The sequence below is a fragment of the Sceloporus occidentalis genome, unplaced genomic scaffold (assembly GCF_023333645.1).
Source record: "Sceloporus occidentalis isolate IW3139 unplaced genomic scaffold, rSceOcc1.0.p SCAF_311, whole genome shotgun sequence".
NCBI classification, from domain to species: domain Eukaryota; kingdom Metazoa; phylum Chordata; class Lepidosauria; order Squamata; family Phrynosomatidae; genus Sceloporus; species Sceloporus occidentalis.
In genome coordinates this window covers 84241-104125 of record NW_028317291.1, presented here as the reverse complement: position 1 = coordinate 104125, position 19885 = coordinate 84241, and the positions used below count along the sequence as shown (strand labels likewise).

Sequence of the window (19885 nt, the reverse complement as noted above, 5' to 3'; positions counted from 1 at the left end):
CTGGAAGCGCACCAGCAAGGCAAAGGTAGGTGCACAGCTGGATGCCCTTTGGCAGGGCACACGGCAGGAGCACAACTTGGAAGCCCTCTGGGAGGGCACACGGCAGGAGCACAACTTGGAAGCCCTCTGGCAGGGCGCACGGCTTGGAAGCCCTCAGGCAGGGCACACGGCAGGAGCACGACTTGGAAGCCCTCAGGCAGGGGAACAAATACATTCCCTGAAGATAGAAGGAGGTCTCATGTTTGTAGGGAACTGAAAATGTGGAAGCTTCAAGTTTTCTTTTGTTGCCATGAGGTCTTTAACAGTAGTTCCACATTTCTGAACAATCTGAAAGTCTTCTTGCTGAGTTCCCAATCCATTTGCAAATGAGAACCTCGATTCAACTTGCACATTTTAATACATGGAACAGAAATTGCCAGGAGTTGCTTTACCGGCCAATTTATGGAGGAAGATCTTGTGCCTCCCTGCTTTAAGCAAGCTTCTACTGTCGTGTAGAAGAGCCAGCAAAGACTGCCCTTGGTTTTAGGAAACTGGAAGAATGCTTCTGATCTCCCTGATTCCATTTCCCATTTATCGCATGATCTGTCATAAGGGCTTCCCAACCTGTGTTCATTGCACCTGTAGAAATGGGGCACCACTGATTTATATGAGCCAACATCCTCTTCCTTAAATGCTCCCTTACTTCTCGCCCTGTAGATTGACTGCAGGTACAGCAATAGAGCCCAGTTTACTTATGTGATCTGTAAAATAAAATAAAAAAAACAAATGTAATTTAAAAAGTAAAAAAAAAAAAATTAAATAAACCGATAACATGGTGTCGCCATGATACCATAAGGCAGGGATGTCCAAGCCTTTTTCACAGAGGGCTAATTCATCAGAAACATGGGGGGGCACAAATTTTTTGTTGAGGGGAAATATGATCTCTTAGCTGTGTAAATGTATGTTATTGCAGGGTTAGTTTGGCAATAATGCAAAAGTATTATTAAGCATGTATGGTCATGTGGAAACACCGATGGTAATGGTATATAAGAGCTACTTAACTTATCTAGTAAACAAAAGAATCCTTTGTAATTATTTTCCTTACATTTTTCAGATTGCAAGTGCCTCTATTTAACACAAAACCTCTACATTTTCGCCATCTCTCCTGGGTGCAAGTGGACACATTTTTGGCTGTTAGTCAAGGGCAAAAGCCCTCTGAATCATTGATTCACCATATCTCAATCTCAGAAGAAGATGGACAGAATATTGATATACGGTATAGTAATTTGTGTGAAATCCAGTCTGCATTTCAGTTAATATATAGTTTGTTTTTTTGTAAAGATGTTGCCCAAGAACCAATCTAGGTCATGTAAATGTTGCGATGACTAAACATGCAGGTGTTATGTCTCTCTCTTCTACTTCTGTGTTATTCCCTGAAATTTACACCCCAGAGTAGAATGTCTCAAATCTATTTTCAAGGGAAGACTGTATGTCAGGCAGTAGGAAAGACAAAGGGCAAACTTTTGAATAGTAGTTTATGCACTGTACAAGAGTTGTAAAACTGGGAAGACTTACACTTTTTTGGAGTTCTAACATGTCCCATTTGAGGATGCCATGCCAAGTATGTAAGACAAATAGATCCTCTGTCCTCTTGCACAATCCCCCCTGCTGGTGCTAAACATAAGCCTCAACATGGATGCCCTCTGCTGAAAAAGGTATTGGGCAGAACTTTCAGTAACACTGTCCCATTCTGCCAGTATTTTTTTATTGTGCGCCACAATGAAAAAAGGGGCTATTTTGAATTGGCACAAATGCATCAATTCTTGCACTGCAAATTAAAAAAAAAAATCTGTAATTTGGTGATGCAAGATTCCAAATTTGGCTGGATTTCTCCGCCATAACATATAACCCCTGCGAAAAAACCTAAGCAACATGGAAGTGGAAAAAAGTGCCAGAAAGTGTCCAAATGCACCTGATAAAATACTCTGGGTAGTCTGTACAGAAATATATACTTTTGTTAGGGTTATTATTGGGTGTATATCATGAGCCATGGTAACGTAACTTTTTGTTTTTAGGAGCTGAATTATTTTATGCTGACTGTAAAAATAGGGAGGAGAAGGGATAGAACTAGAGGACATGAAATTCATTAAAATCATAGAATAGACAAAGGTGTGTCGGCTATAATCTAACAACCCCAATAAAAAAAGAACAATATTAAAATAGCTTATTAAAGTACTTGTTCATTAAAATGCAAACTCACAAAGTCTAATTTCGTAAAATGCAAGCTAGCTAATAATGTAGTACGTGGATGGGGGTCTCGCTGTCTCTTGGCGTATGCAAGCAAAGTCACTTTAAGACTGAGTGGAAAGTCTCTGCAAGCTCAATTGGGGAAAAACAGAGCTCCAACCGGGGACTACATTATTAGCTTGCATTTTAATGAATATGTAACTAATGAAGCTATCTATTTTATACACACATATTGTATATATTTTCTTGGTATAATTAGTACTATAAACTTTTTTGAAGGTGTATCGACAACTGTTAACCCCTTATTTCTTTAAGAATCTAGCATTACTGGTCATGGTAGTTTATGTTCAATATTTTGACACCCAATATGCCTGACTACTGTTAAAACAAAAATACAATTGTACAATTTACACTTTTTTTTATATATATCTTTTGTAATCAGACAGGAAGTGTCTGTTCTAGGGAACGTTACCAATCTCTGCTATAGTTCGAAGACAAGGTCGTGTGCGTTGCAGACTGCAGATGGACAGATCTGGAAGTATCTTTGGGGTGAGTGCAGTTTCCATTGATTTCTCAGCTTGAATAATTCATTGTCATGCACATGATACTGGAGAAAGGGACTAACATGGCCTTAAGCATACCATTTATTGAGTAATGATAACTATTATTCAGCTGCCGATTCAGTTAATTCTAAAGGGTGTGGTTAAAAGTACTTTGGGATGGAGAAAGGCGCTATATAAATACTAGGTGATATGTTTATTTTAGTACTGACAGTGCCTAATCAGAGGCAGAGAAGGCATATGAACTCTTACAAATAGTGCATTCAGAATTGTGTCATTCAGGAAGCCCAAATATTTGTGTGCACTTCCATTATTTCATTCTTTTAATGCTGTTTACTTATGTATGCATGAAGAAATTGTCTTCCAATGTATAAAGCATCCCTTGTGTTGGTCACATATGGAACTTGTTGTTTTATGTTTTTGGTTTCTTTTATACCTACTACACTACACCACTCCATTATATGGAAAATCACTTGACATGTCTCTACGAATAGAGTCTCCCACTCCTGCCTTGAAGCATTGGACGGATGTAATGGGTCACAGCATCAGATTTCTCCAACCATGTGTACAAATTGCTTTAGCAACTGTAGACAAAGAGGTAATTCACTTTACTTGTTCAGAGGTATACGTAGGAACAACTGTACAGCTATGCACCTGAGTATGTCAAAGGACATGATTGTGTTGTATTAGTTTTATATTTAGTTGTAATCATCAAAGATTATAAGCTCGGAGCATGTCTCCAGTGCCTAGTTAGTAGACATTTTAAGCGTGTTGTGAATTTGTACGTATGAATGTTTTGAAGAGTTTATACATATATGTACGTTTAATTTTTTCATTTTTTTTACTCCTGCAGGAGGTTGTATTGGGTTTAACAGATAGATCTTGCTTATTTATTAACAATATGAAGGTAAGTTCAGTTGTACTGCACTTTTAAGATCTAGAAAAACTATGGCAGTGGCAGCAAAAAAATTCTATATATAATTTTATTTTGTATTTTTCTTCAACAGGTGGCTACTAATATCACTTCTTTTGCAATACATGGTGACTTTCTTCTTTTAACAACCCATTCCCACACTTGCAGATGTATATCGCTGAAGGACACTACATTAACAGGTAAGTTATTCATTGTGCATGACAATTATATATTAGGTTGCGTTTAACCATTGGTATCATTCTTATTATGAGCCTGACAATATAAATTGTTTTGTACTGCAGTTACAGTAAGGATTACTCATCTTCTGTTCATGGTTTAAATAGAAATTTAGTTTTGATTCTTTAACCCCTTGACGACAATTGATGTAACAGGCGCGTCACAAAAAATCATCCCGTTGATGACAATTGATGTGCCTGGCATGTCATCAATTTAAAGGGGTGTAGAAAGTGATCTATGATCGCTTTCTTCTCTCAAATGATGTTGCGGAATACCTTGACATCGTGTCGGGTGTGTTGCCCCTCCTCTAAACGTCAACATCCGTCATATATAATATGGCAATGGTCAACTTCTAAGCTTAAATGGTGTCGCTGAAATGCCTTGATAGCAAGACCTTTAGTGACAAGGAAAACCCACCCCAGGACAAGCTGTGACTGCCCTGGAAAGAGGTTACAAGCTCCACTGTGAGATGTTTTTCCTCTTGCAAGATGGTGGTGCCTTTTAAAAAAACGTAGAGGGTCTCATTTTAAAATACTGGCATTTTAAATTCCCATGGAGGATGGGTTCAAAGATTGCCCAAAAATAGGACATTGGCAAAGAATGACCAGATGTCCGGTTGATTGGTCACTAAATTCTGTTCCTGGATTTTCCTTTTACACAATACTCCCTGGCACAGCAAGCCTCATACACCACTAACATGCATATCAAACCTCACCATTGGCAACTCAGACCAATTTGTTACTTTACTGACCTAGATCAGACATCCTTCTCAGCCAAACTGCAACATCACCAACTCATTTATTACATAAACCTAGATATCAGGTGCAGATGGATTTCAGTGGAGGTGCATAGAATTTCACATGAAGTTAAGTGCTTAGATATCGGTCTGATGTCTTGTAGGGAGTTTAGGTAATGATACCTAAAGACTTAACTTCATTTGAAATCCTATGTAACTCTGTGCAGGCCACCTGAAATTTGTAAAAAACATCTCTTCATGGACCTTGCTTTGTGCACAGGGGCACAGTAATACTGGTTCTGAAAATGGCCTTAATCAATTTGTTGGAAACATACAATAGTCTAAAGTGTCTTTTAGGGCTGCAACAACTAATCGATAATAATTGATAATGAAAATTGTTGCCAACGAATTTCATTATCGATTAGTTGAATCGATTTTATCGAATACAAGATGAGGGTTTTTTCCAGAGCAAATGCTCTGAAAAATGTGGGTGGAACAGGCCAGCCATTGCATAAAAGGTTTAATTCACACAGATTCAGCATCAACAACAAGAGAGCAGAGACCCCAGTGGGAGAACATTTTTGTTCAAAACTCAGGGGGAGAGAAAAATATCGGAGGTTAAATTAAAACTCAAATTTAACTCTTTCAATGCTGGCCTCAACCGGGATTAGGGAATTTGTATCCCATTATCACTTTGTAGATTAACAAACTAGACAGGCACACAACCTGACCCCATTAGGTGTGAATACCTCCTGACACCTAGTTTTATGACTCCAATTCACCTCTGATTTTAACACTATTGACTGATCAAAGAACCTTGCCTTCGACATTTTGATGTTATCTGCTTCCAATTCTTAACCATGTCATTTGACTTATACTTAGAGAGGTTTTTCACATTTTTGTATAACATGCATGATGAAGGGACCTGAGAGGTCTTGAAAGCTTGCAATCTATATTTACTCAGTTAACCAATAAAGGCATCATTCAAACTCCACTTGTCTCCTGTAATTCTACGGCTAACACGATTCGACAACTAATCGATTATGAAAATAATTATTAGTTGCAGCCCTAGTGTCTTTATGATATAGCGTTAACATTACCCTTAAACCATTATCCCACTTCCACCAAACTTCACAATAGGCTCTATACATTCCGGTAGGTAGCATTATCCTGACAGCTGCCACCCTGAATTAGTCCATCAGATTTTCAGATAGTAAAATGTGGTTAATCATGCCAGATAATTTTTTTTTTTTTTTTTTATACACTGCTCAACAGTCTAGTGGTGACTTGCTTTTTCACCACTTAGGCTGTGGCAATGCGTATAGTATAGATCCTGAAGACTTAGTCCAGATGTTATAGAATTAAGGATAGCAGCTAGGCTACCTATGAAGGCCCCGTAGTATGGCTTGGTTGTTGTCTGGACAACTGGTGGTGGAATACAGACTGTAGTTACAAACATGAATAGTTTTAGTGATGCCAAGTCAAAACAGTCTGGTCAACCACACCAATGTTGAGGACAGTCAGCAGAAAATAGTATATCCATTTGTCAGGGTCACAGGCAAGCAAGTCAAGGGTTAGTAACAAGATGAAGCAGAAACTTGGGTACAGAACAAGCAACGCATCAGGCACAGACTATAGGTGAAATTAGGGTTTTATACAGTTCTCCAATGTGTTGCTGTTTTGTACAAGCAACCATAGGTTACATAAACACCTATTTGCACCAAACATTGTGAACATTCCTGTGTTTATTGAGAAAGTTAATAGGCTAGAATCTGCAACCCTAATTAGGTCTTTGTTCTCGAATATTGCTGCACCTTTACTGACTCCTTTACATTGATCAAACCCATCTAAGAAGTATTGAAGTTTACATTTAAATGTAATTTGACTTGATTAATTTCCTGTTTTGTATCGATAATGAATGCACAAAAGTCACTTCTTGTCTGTGTTTTATCTATTACACTTTATACCTAATAATGTTTGTTCCTGTACTTATGAAATATTTCCCTGTAATATTTTACAGTATTGGAAGCTCAGCTGAATAGCATGCCTAAGCCAAATGATGAAACCATTCGCAAAGTTGAGAGAGGATCTAGGCTTGTCACTGTGGTTCCCCAGGACAGTAAAATAATCCTGCAGGTAATTTTTTCACAGTTTCTAACTTGTATTTCTAAAATAAATATAATATTGCACAAGGAAGCATACTGTAGATTTTACTTTAATGTAGATAGAGAAGGCTGCACTTGTTTCAAGCAGCTGGTAATGTATTGAGTACCAGGGAGCACCAGATTATAAAATTCCGATTTAGGTTGAGAAAAAAAGACACAAGTCCATAAAATTCTATCCTGCAGAAAAAGGAAAAAAAACAACTTAATTGATATCAACAAGCTATAGCTAATCCTTTCTTTATAGCCAAGTCTATCCCCATGTATGACTTTTTTTTTGCTAAAAATGAAGCCGATATTTAACCCCTTGACGACTTTAGAGTTAACCGAGCTTAGAAAGCGCTTCAATGATCGCTTCCTTCGCTCAGGTGATGTTGCTGTCGTTTCTCAATGTCAAAGCATTTCAGCAACACGGGCTGAGTGAAGGGAACTATTGTTGATTGCTTCTTAAATGTTCTTTCCAACAGCAGGGCACTGCCATATTTGATAGACATACAGTCTTTCAATACGGTGCTGCCCTTCTCCTGGAAAGAGCTTCAAAAGTGATCAATGAGGGGTGTTGCTGCAATGGCAATATCCAATCAGGAACATCCTATGGAGTTTTAACTGCTTCCTTACCATTGATCACTGCATAGGCCCTTTTTTGGTAATCTGACAAAGTATATTCTTTTATAGTAAATTAGATAATATGAGCAAGATAATGGGATCCAAAGAAAAACATTTTATGTGGGTATAATAAATGAGAAATAAGTAAATTATAGCTAAACACAAACACCACAAAAATGTTAAAACAGCAATTGTCACGTAGGGTTAAAAAAATTAAAATACAGTCAGGGGTCTTTGCAGGCTAGTCAAACTCATCCAGCCATGTTTTTATGGACCTTTCTTTGTGAACATGAGCACAGTTATGCTGGAACAATATCAGAACACACTGTGCAAACTTCTGAGGTTGAGGAAGATACATACCACCTGTAGGGGAAAATAAACGTGTGTGTATATACACACTATGTACTATGTCTGTATAGAGTTGGTGTGTATATTTTATATAAAATACACACACTGACTCTAACACAACAGTATAGTACACATACTGGTAGTTTTATATTTTTAGATTAAGGTAAAAAAGACCTTCCCAGCTTTGGAACATAAAGGCAATATATGTGTAAGAGCATTTTAGATTCATAAGATATGTCTACATTTTGTTTTTTACCAATATTTTCAAGAAAGAAAGAAAAGAAATAACACTAAGGTTTTTTTTTTTACTAGACTTAAATGCTTTGCACTGCAGACCTAACTGACGGCAACTAACCTGGAAGTAACTTTTTCATTGATTCCATAGGATCACAGTATTGATTTGTGACTGGGTCTTCACAAGCGTTTGGGGGCTGAAGAGACAAACATTAATCTATGCAATACTGCAATCATATGGTGTCATATGGGGATCATATTGATTCTTGAATCATGATCACTCCCCTTGACGCAGGGGACGGTCAGGGCTGGTCCCCACAAAGTTAACATTTTCCCTATCCCTGAAACTGCCTATGGCAGCTAGGACAGGATTACCAGTAAACCAGCAATCAGAGCCAAAACTGCAAAATAGCTGGTCGTGGACCAATAGTGCAGCAAGGGAGGGTTGCATTTTGTTAAATTATAAAAATAAACTATTAACATGTTTAGTTTTGTAAGCATTGTTATGCCATATTTTTGCACACCTGCCTAAAACTTCTGCACAGTACTGGATTTCATATTATACATATATTATACAAAGAAAATTGGAGACACTCTATCAAGAAAGGACAGTTGCTTCGTACTAATGAGGCATGTTTGGTCTTTTGTATTGGGCAAATGAGAAGTAGTTTTGTCATCTGCATGGCAATGGTATCTTAGGCCATGTCTCCTAATGATATCCCCAGTGGTAGCAAGTAGCAAGAACTCTGGCCACTGAGCCTGATCTGTCTGTTACTCTATGTGATCTAAAAGCGAGGAAAGATTTAAGCCAGTTAATGACTGTGCCTTCTAGACCACTGATGTGCTGTAAAGGCTGTATCAAAATCCTATGGTCAAAAGTGTCAAGTGCAGCTGATAGATCCAGGAGGATTAGGATGGAATAACCACCTTTGTCTCTCGTCATACGTCATAACGAGATCATTTAGCACTCGGATTAGCGCTGGTCGATGAGAGATGTTGAGTTGCCACTACTTTTTCAATAATTTTCCCAAAAAGTGGAAGGTTGGATAGTAATTTGCCATGCATTCTGGGTCAAATAAAGGTTTCTATAGAATGAGAAAGCTAAAACTTGAGTTGCTGCCAAGTTGGGACACAACGTATAGGACAGGCTATGAAGCAGCTGTTTGTTCTTGGTTGATCGTCTCAAATTTGTACTGTATGGTGTTATTATACGTTATGTATGTTGTTGCTATGATTTTTGTGGCTAGCATCTGAATGTCTATCACGATTATATTTGCTCCACTGATCCTTGAAAAAATAGGCATGGCTATTCCTTTAATAGAGACAAATGCAAAAAGTATACCGTATTTGCTTGATTATAAGACGAGGTATTTTTCAGCGCAAAAACTCAGAAAAATGCCCCTCGTCTTATAATCGGGATCACCTTACCATGAGACTAAGATCCAGATCCCCTGCAACGCTGCAGGGGACCTGGATCCTCCTGTCTCCCCCCCTCAACTTACCGGTGCAGCCATCGCGCAGACCTTCCCCGGCTGTCAGAGAGAATTCCCCGGTGAGGGGAACCTGGCCTCTGACAGCCGGGGGAGGTCTGCGTGATGGACGCAGACAACCCCCGCTGCTAACCGCACCTCCTTCAGGCTGCAGCGGACAACACACCGGGAGTCAGAAGCACCGGTAAGTTGTTTTTTTTTGTTGTGTGGTTTTTTTTTTTGTGGGGGGTGTTAAAATGGGGGGCATAAGGCATTTCTGTAGGCAGAGTGCTCAATGAAATGCCTTTTAACCCCCTTAATGCCACTCTGCCTCCAGAAATGGCTTTTAACCCTCTATACGCCACTCTGCCTCCTAAAATGCCTAATACCTCCCTATATTTCCCCATAATATGGCTTTTAACCCCCTAAATGCCAGAGTGGCATATAGGGGTATAAGGCATGTCTGGAGGCAGAGTGGCACATAGGGGGTCAAAAGGCATATCATGGGGCACAGTGGCATATAGAGGGTTAAAAGGCATATCATGGGGCACAGTGGCATATAGAGGGTTAAAAGGCATATCATGGGGCACAGTGGCATTTAGAGGGTTAAAAGGCATATCATGGGGCACAGTGGCATATAGGGGGTTTAAGGCATTAATGGGGCAGAGTGACAAGCCTGGGGGCAGATATGCATAACTGGGGGGCAGGTTGAAAAATAAAAGGAATTAAAACCAAAATATTTTTCTCAATCATAGCTTTTATTAAAAAAAATAATAGTTTACATGAATTAACATTTACTGGTAAAACTTTTTTCCTATAGGGTCGTCTCAGGCTTTTTCTTTTTTTCCTAAATTAATATTCAGATTATAATCAGGGTCGTCATTTTTTTTTATTGTGCTTTAATTCCACACATGGTTAAGTGTTTCAGTTCAGAGATACTCCTAAAAAGAAAATATTGCAAATATACTGCAAAACTAACAGTAGCGATTTTTAACCTGGTTGACATTCACTGTTTAGACAAAACTCTATCAGAAATGCTATACAAGTTCTGCTGAAAAATCTCATCTAGTGTTAAATGCCCCTTAATTGAAAATGTTTTTGGTTCTTTCTTTTTTACTACAATCCACATGTACTGTCAGTTGGATGAATAATAATGTGTTTTCACAGATGCCACGTGGAAACTTAGAGACCATTCACCACAGAGCTCTAGTTCTTGCCCAGATACGCAATTGGCTTGACAAGTAAGTGATCGCAATTCACTGTCACTCAATCAGCCTAATATCTAGATACATGCTTATTTAATGTCTTGTTTTTAGTGTGTAGTGTGCTCATTATGGGTACAAGTTATTTAAAGGGCCATTAAAATTTGCACTGGATACTACTCTAACACCTCTTCTCAATCCACAGCAGAACACTTCCTTTTTGTTTACCCAGACACCTAGTCAATTTAATTACTAGCATGGTGGCAACACAACAGGACATGGTTGACTTTGTAGTATGAGCAGAAATTAAGTCCTGCTGGTTAATATGTTACCAAGTAATCCATGGGTAACTAGAGGAGATGCTCTGATTTGATTTATTGATGGATCACTGTCCCTGAAATAAAAAAAATGCCTTCCTCTATTTTTGTAATTGTTATGACAAAAAGTATGCAGACACCTGATCATCTTACCTATACAAGCTTGTTGAACATCCAATTCCAAAACCTTGGGTACTGATATCAAACTCGAGTTTTTCCACACCAAACTAGTCTTTATGAACCCTGCTTTGTGTGCAAGGGCACAGTTATGTTGGAATAGAAAAGAGCTTTCCCCGAACCGGTGTCACAAATATGTAGCATGAATATTTTCCTTCACTGGAACTAAGGTGCATAGCCCAAACCCTGAGACATCCTCAGACCATTATCCTTCCTCCACCAAACTTTACAGTAGGTATTATGCATTCTGATAGGTGGTGTTCTAGCAACTGCCAAACCCAGATTCGCCTATCAGACCTCCAGACACAGAAGCGGGATCCATTACTCCGGGACATGCAGTTCGGGGCGCCGGGCAGGCAGTAGGGTTAGGATTCAGATCCCTGCAGCGCTGCAGGGGACCTGGATCCTACTCTCCGGCAGCCGTGGATGTCTGCGCAACGCGCTGAGACAGCCTCCCCTGCCAGCACTTCCCACAGGGGGAGTGCTGGCAAGGGAGATTGTTAAAGGACATTGTGCAGATGTTCTGGCAGCGGAGGTCGTTTACGCTCGCAGCGCCGCAGCCAGTGAACGTCTACGCGATGTGCTTTAACAATCTCCCTTGCCAGCCCGTCTCACGGCGGAGGTGCCGGCACTGGAATTTGTGTACGCATATCGCGCAGATGTGCCCCGCTAGACACAAGGGAGTCTGCAATGGTAAGTCTAGGGGGGGGGGGGAGCATATCTAGGGAGCAGAGTGGCAGCATATTTAGGGGAGGGGGGGGGACTGTGTGGCAGCATATCTGGGGGGCAGAGTGGCATATCTGGGAGCAGAGGAGCATATCTATAAGTAAGGTGCATAAAAATGGCTATTAGTTTTCTGTTTCTATGTAACATATGTTGACTAACTGCATAATAGATACCAAACATGTTAAAATTCAGTGTGTTAGTTAGAATACTGTTTTACTATTCCACTAATGTGGTTTTTTTCTTCTAAAAATCGAAATTTTTCTTTAAAAAAGCACCTTACTTTTAGGGTGCGGCCTATAATCGAGCCAATACGGTAAATAAAAAATAAATTAAAAAAGACATGAAATATTATTTTCATATGATTGCTAACAGCAATCACACTCCTATCATGCCAAGTCACCCAGTACATGCTGGAATCTAGGTATGCCTGGGCATAATAGGAGTGGGATTGCTGTTAGCAATCATATATATTTAAAATAGCAATCACACTCCTATCTTGCACAAGCAGCCAATGAATGCTGAAACCTGGCTAGCTGCACCCCTTGTGTATTGATGCTGCCAGTACAGATAAAATGTTGCCCTGCAGCATGGGAGCTGCGCATCACTTACAGCCTCCCTGTGCCATGCCCCCCCCCCTGCGACTTTCACATTCATGCTATCACACACATTCATACATATACTCTCATTCCCTCATTCACAGATACTAATCATTCACATATTCTCATTCATTCCCTCAATCATGCATACTCATTCATAGACGGCATCCCGCCCCCCTTACCTGCACTGCAGATGTCTCTGTGCCGCTTGGATTATCTGAAACATTTAAATGTGAAAAATAAACAAAATAGAAGAAATTATGATTTGTGCAAAATCATATTTGTGCAAAATCATATTTATTTCCATATGTGTGTAAATATGTAAATGTATAATTTTTAATTTTCTAAATACAACAATGTCTTGTTTTAGCTTGATGTTTAAAGAAGCATTTGTATGTATGAGGAAGCTCAGGATCAGTCTCAATTTAATTTATGACCACAACCCAAAGGTAAATTTGAATATTTATTTCCATTTGTTTTTCTTTCAATTTATCATTTAATGTTTTTAAGACATTTATTTAAATGTTAATGTCCTTTTAGGTTTTTCTGGAGAACGTGGACCTATTCATAAAACAAATAGACTCTGTGAATTATATCAATTTGTTTTTGACCGAACTAAAGTAAGTATATTTTACTCAATACTGAATGATTTTCTGCTCTTTTACTGTACCCCCTGTAGCCGTTTATAGATGGTGACACAGAGACACCCAGGAAACCACTAACTGCCAGCTCTCACTGTGACAATATGAGAGTGAAAGGGCTAATGAAAAACCCGGAGTAACTACAGTTTAAGCCCAAACCTATTCTCCCCATGACCCCAAAGCTTTACTTGCTGCCACCAACTTCTATTTAAGGTTCTAAAAATACCTAAGATAAACCACAAACATTGCAGATTATCCAGCAAAGTCCTCTCCTGTTCTAAACTGAAAGGAAGATTGGCAGCACCACATCTTTTCATTATTAAAAAGCTTTGGGGAGCCACCAGGGGTTCACTTTCCTGAGATGACTCCCTACCTAGTAAATGTAAATTTATGTTGCAATGGGAAATTCACTTGCACTGATAGCTCTTCTCCCAGGTCAAAGGACTAAGGGGCATCTATATATGGGCAGGGAGATACCTTCTAATGGGCTTCTTGCTACAAGTTTTAAGAATGTACAGGTACATCCTAAGAGGACTTGAAAGGGTTAATCACACTCACGCTTTGACACCATTACTCATGCTCTCATACTCTAACCCTTACTCACAGTCACTCCCTCACACTTACTCATACTTTTGCACTCTTAATGTCCAATAAAATAGGCTCCCCTAACGACCATCAGACCTCACACCTATCTTTACTTTCCTTCTTTCATTCCCCCCCTCTGTTTTGTTTCCTCTTCTTTTTCTCTATTTTTCCTCATTCTTGTTTTTCTCTGTCCCTGTCATATATTCATTTTTTTTCTTTCTCTCTTTGCCTCTTTTTCCCTTTCTTTCTATTGTCTCTACTTATTTTATCTCTTAACCTTCTTTCTTTTCTCTCTCTCTAACTTTTTATGCTACTATGCTACTTGGCTGTTCTGTTAAAACGGCTGGATAGCAACTCTATGCTCAAGGGGCAGCTGCTTTGGTACCCCCAGCATTGCCCCATGTTAGATGGCCATGTCTCCAGTTAACATTCATAGCAGGATGTGACCTAAGTAAATGTTACATTTTCTCTTATTTATGCAAGATGCCTTGTTAACTCTTAAACATAGGTATTTTTCATGACAAAAGGGGTTCCACAGAGTTTAGTTTCCTTATACAGTACTGCCAGTGCCACCATCGTTTAGCAGTTTTAACATTTTTGACCTATCCTTAACGGCTTAACACCACCTGAATTTAGAACATATATTTTTAAAAATATCATAACCTGGAGAGGGGCAGGAAATAAATATGTGTTGCTGCCTTGTCCGCAGTGATTGTCCTGGGATTTATTTAAAAATATTGTCAAACCTACAAAAAAAAGCATATCTTTCAGATAGTGGTGTAAGTGCAATTCTTTTTACCCTTTTTGTGATTGTATTGTTGATCATATGGTGTGTGTATACTTAGGGAAGAAGATGTCACCACAACAATGTACCCCACTTCACATACTCCAGTCAAACAGTCTTTGCAAGGATCAGCTTCTACAAAAGTTGACGTTGTTTGTGACGCAATGAGATCTGTCATGGAGGATAATAATCCCAACAAGTATGTGCATTACACGTTTTGCCAAGCATGTGGCTTTTAAATGGGTTCAATAGCAAAATGCTCATTCGTGGAACTCTGTAAACCAATAATACTGATGTCTGATTAAAAAATTCCAAAAATGTGTTTTCTATTCAGATTAATTTCCCCTGATTTTGGAATTTCTTGTGTCTCATTCATCAAACATATTTCCAAGGCAGTTTCAGACAGCATTCACATGAAAGACTGTGCCCTAAAGTCAGGATATGTAGAACAAATTTTTTAATTTACACTCCGTGTACACCAAATGAAAATCAACATCTTTGAACTATGCAAAAATCTGGAAAGTTTTATTCAACATCTGGCCAAGAAAGACAATGACCTTACACCTACTATGCTTAACACAGTTTTTAGTCCAGGCCTAATCCTATCACTTGAAACGTCTCAATTGTTACTCTTTGTTCATAATCTGGATTATAGGTTGGGAGATTAAATCTAGTTCAAAACATTTGTTACATCAATTTCCTGTCTACAGCAATGTCTATTTAAAACTTTATTCTTCCTGCCCTGTCTGGGATTAAAGTCCTTGTCTCCTGTGAATGCTGCCTAAGAGTGCGCTAGGAAAAGTAATTCCCAAGTAAGAATTCACAATTTGTCTACTAAACGTCCTTAGTATTTTATTCTGAAGTAATGTTTATCCCTGACACATTCCCTTTCCCTTTTATTTTTTGTCATATTCTCCTAACGTTTGTTTTCTCTTGAAAAGGTATTGTTTATCAATACTTACAACTTATGTCCGAAAAACAAAACCCGAGTTGGAAATCGCCCTCCAAAAAGTTCATGAGCTTAGAGGTACTGAAATCTTTAAGGTTACGTAATATTTTTTACTTTAAAAAAATATATATTTAAAAAAATCAATTAATCAGGAACCCTCAATATTGAGAAAATACAGCTGACTTCCAGATTAGGCTGTTCATAGAATTTTTGTAAATGTATGTTTGTATTGTTTGGAAAATATATGCACAAATCTAAAACCATGGGGAATACACACACAATTAATGATTTAATGTTTTCCTGAATAATAAGTATCAATCAATTACTGTGTTTTACTACGTTTAATAAATTATCTAATAAAACTATTAGTAATGGGTAATGGTGGACCCCAGACTTTTAAGTCTATATTGTGTGTATATATAATAAAACCAAATGAGCTTAGTATGACATTTTGGAAACTTTTAACAGAGAACCCCCCATCTCCTGAGAGAGTCAGTGCTGAAGAAGCCTTGAGGTACTTGATGTTCTTGGTAGACGTCAATGACCTGTATGATCATTCCCTTGGAACATACGACTTTGACTTGGTCATTATGGTGGCTGAGAGATCACAAAAGGTTTGTGCCGTGAATGAATAATTTTGTTTTTGAAAGGTCTTAACTCTGCTTATTTTCTTGAAATGCTAACCGACAATAGTGATTAGTTTTTTGAGGGATTTACTCTTTGTGCTGAGTTTATGCTGCATTTTCTATAATGTAATGGGTGTGGAGACTATACATATACAGGGCCAACCAAGCGCTTCCCGGAGCAGAAGCTTAATAGGGTTGGACATTCATAATGTATAGTGAAAGCAAGAAGCTGAAGCACAAATCCTGTCTCGGCTGTCCCTCTAGTGAATACACCCCTCTCATTTATGTTTCCTATTTTAGGACCCAAAAGAGTACCTTCCTTTCTTGAACAAACTGAAGAAAATGGAAGTTAATTATCAAAGATACACCATTGACAAATATCTTAAGAGATACAACAAAGCACTTGGACATCTTTGCCAATGCGGTAGGTATATGTTATGATACCTTTAAAAAAAAATAAAAAGTTATCCTGCAAGTGGTATTATTAACTTTACTAAATGCCTTGGCTATGGTAAATATTCTGGCTAAAGATGGTGTTCAGATTTTTTTTAAAAACGTGTATGTAAATATTTAGGCATGTGCACGTGTATATACATATACAAAATCATGTTTTTTCTCTCCCACTATGCAAAATCTCTACCATTTTGATGGGATGATGTATTACAGTTAGCAAAAAGTCTCTTGCATTGAAATAGCTTACATGCGTTTTGCTATAATTACATACCAAAAAATGTTTTTTATTTAATACAGAAAACAGAGTATAAATCACCATACTTAAGTCTTGTCCGTGTTTCATTACCCACATTAAGAATGCTAAAAGGGCAGTATAAATAGCATACATTAGTTATTTTTTAAACTCAGGACAAATATTGGAATCTATTTAGCGTTTTCTTTTCCTCCATTAGCTTTTGTAGAAGAGTAAAAAGATCTTTCAAATAATAGTCAGATTTTTTCACCATATTGTATAAATGTTTTCATAGTAAATTATATGATATGATCAAAATAATATCTAACAAAAGCACTTCTTGTCCTGACAAACACAATATATAATTTTTGTGGGTGCAATAAATGAGTACATTACAGAAGCACCACAGAAATGTTAAAACAGCCATTGACGTGAAGGGTACAAAAAATTTAAAAGAAATCGTAGAATGATCAATCTCGTTGGAAACCCCCACTTTATTGCATGTAATCTTAGAATATTAGTATATGAACCAAAGGATCTTCTTTTCCTCCTTTGAAAAGGTAAGATCCTGACTCTTCCAAAAGGGCTATATTTCAAGGTTTTTGACATTGTTCTAAGAATATTTTTTTGATACCTCAAGTCCCGGAGCAATCGTGCCATTTTTTGTGGTATGTTGGTTCAGTGATTATTCCCCTTTACTGTGAATAGTGTCCCCATGTAAACTATATTTTTTTTTTCAAAGAGAGAGAGGGCTTTCTTTTGATGCCATATTTATATAATTGGCTGAAAATTTAGGAAGATAAATTTAGTAAAAACTAGTGAAAATTTCTCCTCTGAAATTAGGTAAAGTGATGGAAAATCTCCTCTAAATTTATCAATTCAGGTGTCTTGATTTCCAAAATACCTAATTTATATAGAATTTCCATACTTTCCCAGCACTTAGGGAACATACTAAAAGGTGTACCTTATGTACACTATAAGGTGTACATGATCATGGCACTGGATACCTCTGTTGGTCTGCTAGTTTCTTAAATAATAAAGACAGACAACTGAATGGATTTTAAAGGCCACAGCTTTATTTAGAATCAAATACTGTGACATGAAAACTTTATTAACGTAATATGTAATTTTACTGTAATTTTAGTAACCTCCAAACTTAGCGTCCCAAACGCCCACCTACCATTTCACACCATGGAGGTTACAACCACAACCCCACGCAACAACCATATGACTTAAAACTGTTCCACGTCACGCCGAAACACACGTGACCATGTTGCCGCGTACACCAAACCATGCGCCGTAAACCGCACTAGCACATGGTGTAATCACAACAGTCCCCTCATTCCCTTGAGACACTGCATCGTGGGAAAAAGGCCCTTCAAAGTACACAATAACCACGGTTTCCATACCTCGGATGAGAAACCACAACGAGTTCACCCACCTACTATGAATAATCCACCCCAAAAAACATGACCGGAACCTCAGTTCCCCACCACAGCCAAACGCATTTGACCCTACTTGAATGAGCTGGCTCCTCCACAAGGACACCGCCTTTTCCAAACCACACCTAATATCCAACAACCAGATATCCGAGCCAGTGTCTGTAAGGTGAACCCTGTCCCTACGAAACAAGGCGGTATTGTTACCTTCCAAATCAGAGTGCGGCACAACAATGCCACCAAACCTGGAAACCAAGCGAGACACTGCTTTACTAACCTTAATTCTGGCTCTGTTGACACCCTGTAATGAGCGAGCCCCACTCCAAAATAAACGCGGCGTGATGTGCGACCAAACAATCACAAGGCCCGAAAAACGGGTCCATAAACGCAACAAGTCACATTTGATATCCCTAATCAACACCCTCAAAGGAACACCACAAAGGTCATTACCCCCACCATGGAATACCAGAATATGCGGAGGAGGGCCAGACCCGACCCTAGCATAAAATTGATACAATCTCATCCCACGACTTCCCCTTAAAGCCAAACCATCCAACCTGAGCTTCGTCAACCGAAAAGGCCCATCGCCCTATCCGCCTTATGGTCTCCTCGGGAAAACCCCATCTGGCCGCCTCAGTAGCTGCCCCAATACGAAAGGAGTGAGAAGCGAACTCCCTTGGAGGCAAGCCAAGTGCCGAAAGCCCTTTTCTAAAAATTGCCACAAACTGAAACTGAGATAAATAGGAACCATTAGCGTGCACAAAAAACAGCCCCTGAACTCAAGGACGTAAACCCAAAAAACGGGACAAACATTCGACCGGACACAGAGATGACCCTGCCAGTCGGAACAAGGATACCGTGAAGCCCCTGCCCAATTTTCCGAACGCCTAATACCTAACCTCACAGAGTCAAAACAAACACAAACATCCTCAACACCGATAGCCCGTCCCGTGTGGTTGGGGGGGGGTAACAAACTCACTGATACGCAAAGCCCTGAAAAACGCTACCACGAAAGCCGCGTGGAACAACACCCTTTCATAATGGTCCGTGCAAAGGGTACCCAAACAATCACACAGCCTACCCAAGATACCAAAAGTAACCAGCCGACGAGAATCCCTCGTCCTAAAACCCTTCCGAAGGCCCTTCAGGGCCTGCTGGATAACAAACACCTTACAAAAATCAACTTCACCCCGCAACTTGAAACGAAAAGACAATGCAGCAACCAATTGGTTTACCTTAGAAACCGACACACCCTTCTCAAATGAATGATTCAAAGGAATCACCCAAATACCCCAGCAGAGCCAAAACTTTGTCTTCGGTAGATGAAGGGGTACCCGCCGAAGCCAGGAAAGCATCCCAAACCATCCAAGCCTTCTGGTAGGCCGTTCAAGTAGATGGAGCCAACGAACGCCGAATCAAGGTAAAGGCACGACGTCCCCCATGGTCCACAGCCAAGCCGGGCAATGCAAAATGTTCAAGAAACACCAGATTCATACAAATCCCGGACTCGGTCCAGGCCACAAGTGAAGTGGAAGCACTCCATTGACCCCCCAAGTAAACACTGTAGCCCACACCACCAGCCACATCAGTGTAGAATTCCAAATCGACATTAGATACCACTTCATCCATCCAAATGGCCCTCCCATTGTACTCGCACAGAAAGACGT

At 39.1% G+C, this 19885-nt stretch overlaps 1 protein-coding gene across 1 annotated transcript in view; it reads left to right on the top strand.

The window, feature by feature from the left end:
- Positions 1 to 19885, top strand: part of LOC149274905 (putative elongator complex protein 1) — a 76083-nt gene that overhangs the window by 43046 nt on the left and 13152 nt on the right. The window contains exons 13-25 of the mRNA XM_089505101.1: positions 1094 to 1255; positions 2669 to 2775; positions 3281 to 3384; positions 3640 to 3693; positions 3794 to 3899; positions 6693 to 6808; positions 10659 to 10732; positions 12880 to 12958; positions 13050 to 13129; positions 14581 to 14718; positions 15461 to 15546; positions 15937 to 16082; positions 16395 to 16518. Coding sequence (XP_089361227.1) covers positions 1094 to 1255; positions 2669 to 2775; positions 3281 to 3384; positions 3640 to 3693; positions 3794 to 3899; positions 6693 to 6808; positions 10659 to 10732; positions 12880 to 12958; positions 13050 to 13129; positions 14581 to 14718; positions 15461 to 15546; positions 15937 to 16082; positions 16395 to 16518 — 1376 coding nt within the window. The remainder of the gene's footprint in view (positions 1 to 1093; positions 1256 to 2668; positions 2776 to 3280; positions 3385 to 3639; positions 3694 to 3793; positions 3900 to 6692; positions 6809 to 10658; positions 10733 to 12879; positions 12959 to 13049; positions 13130 to 14580; positions 14719 to 15460; positions 15547 to 15936; positions 16083 to 16394; positions 16519 to 19885) is intronic.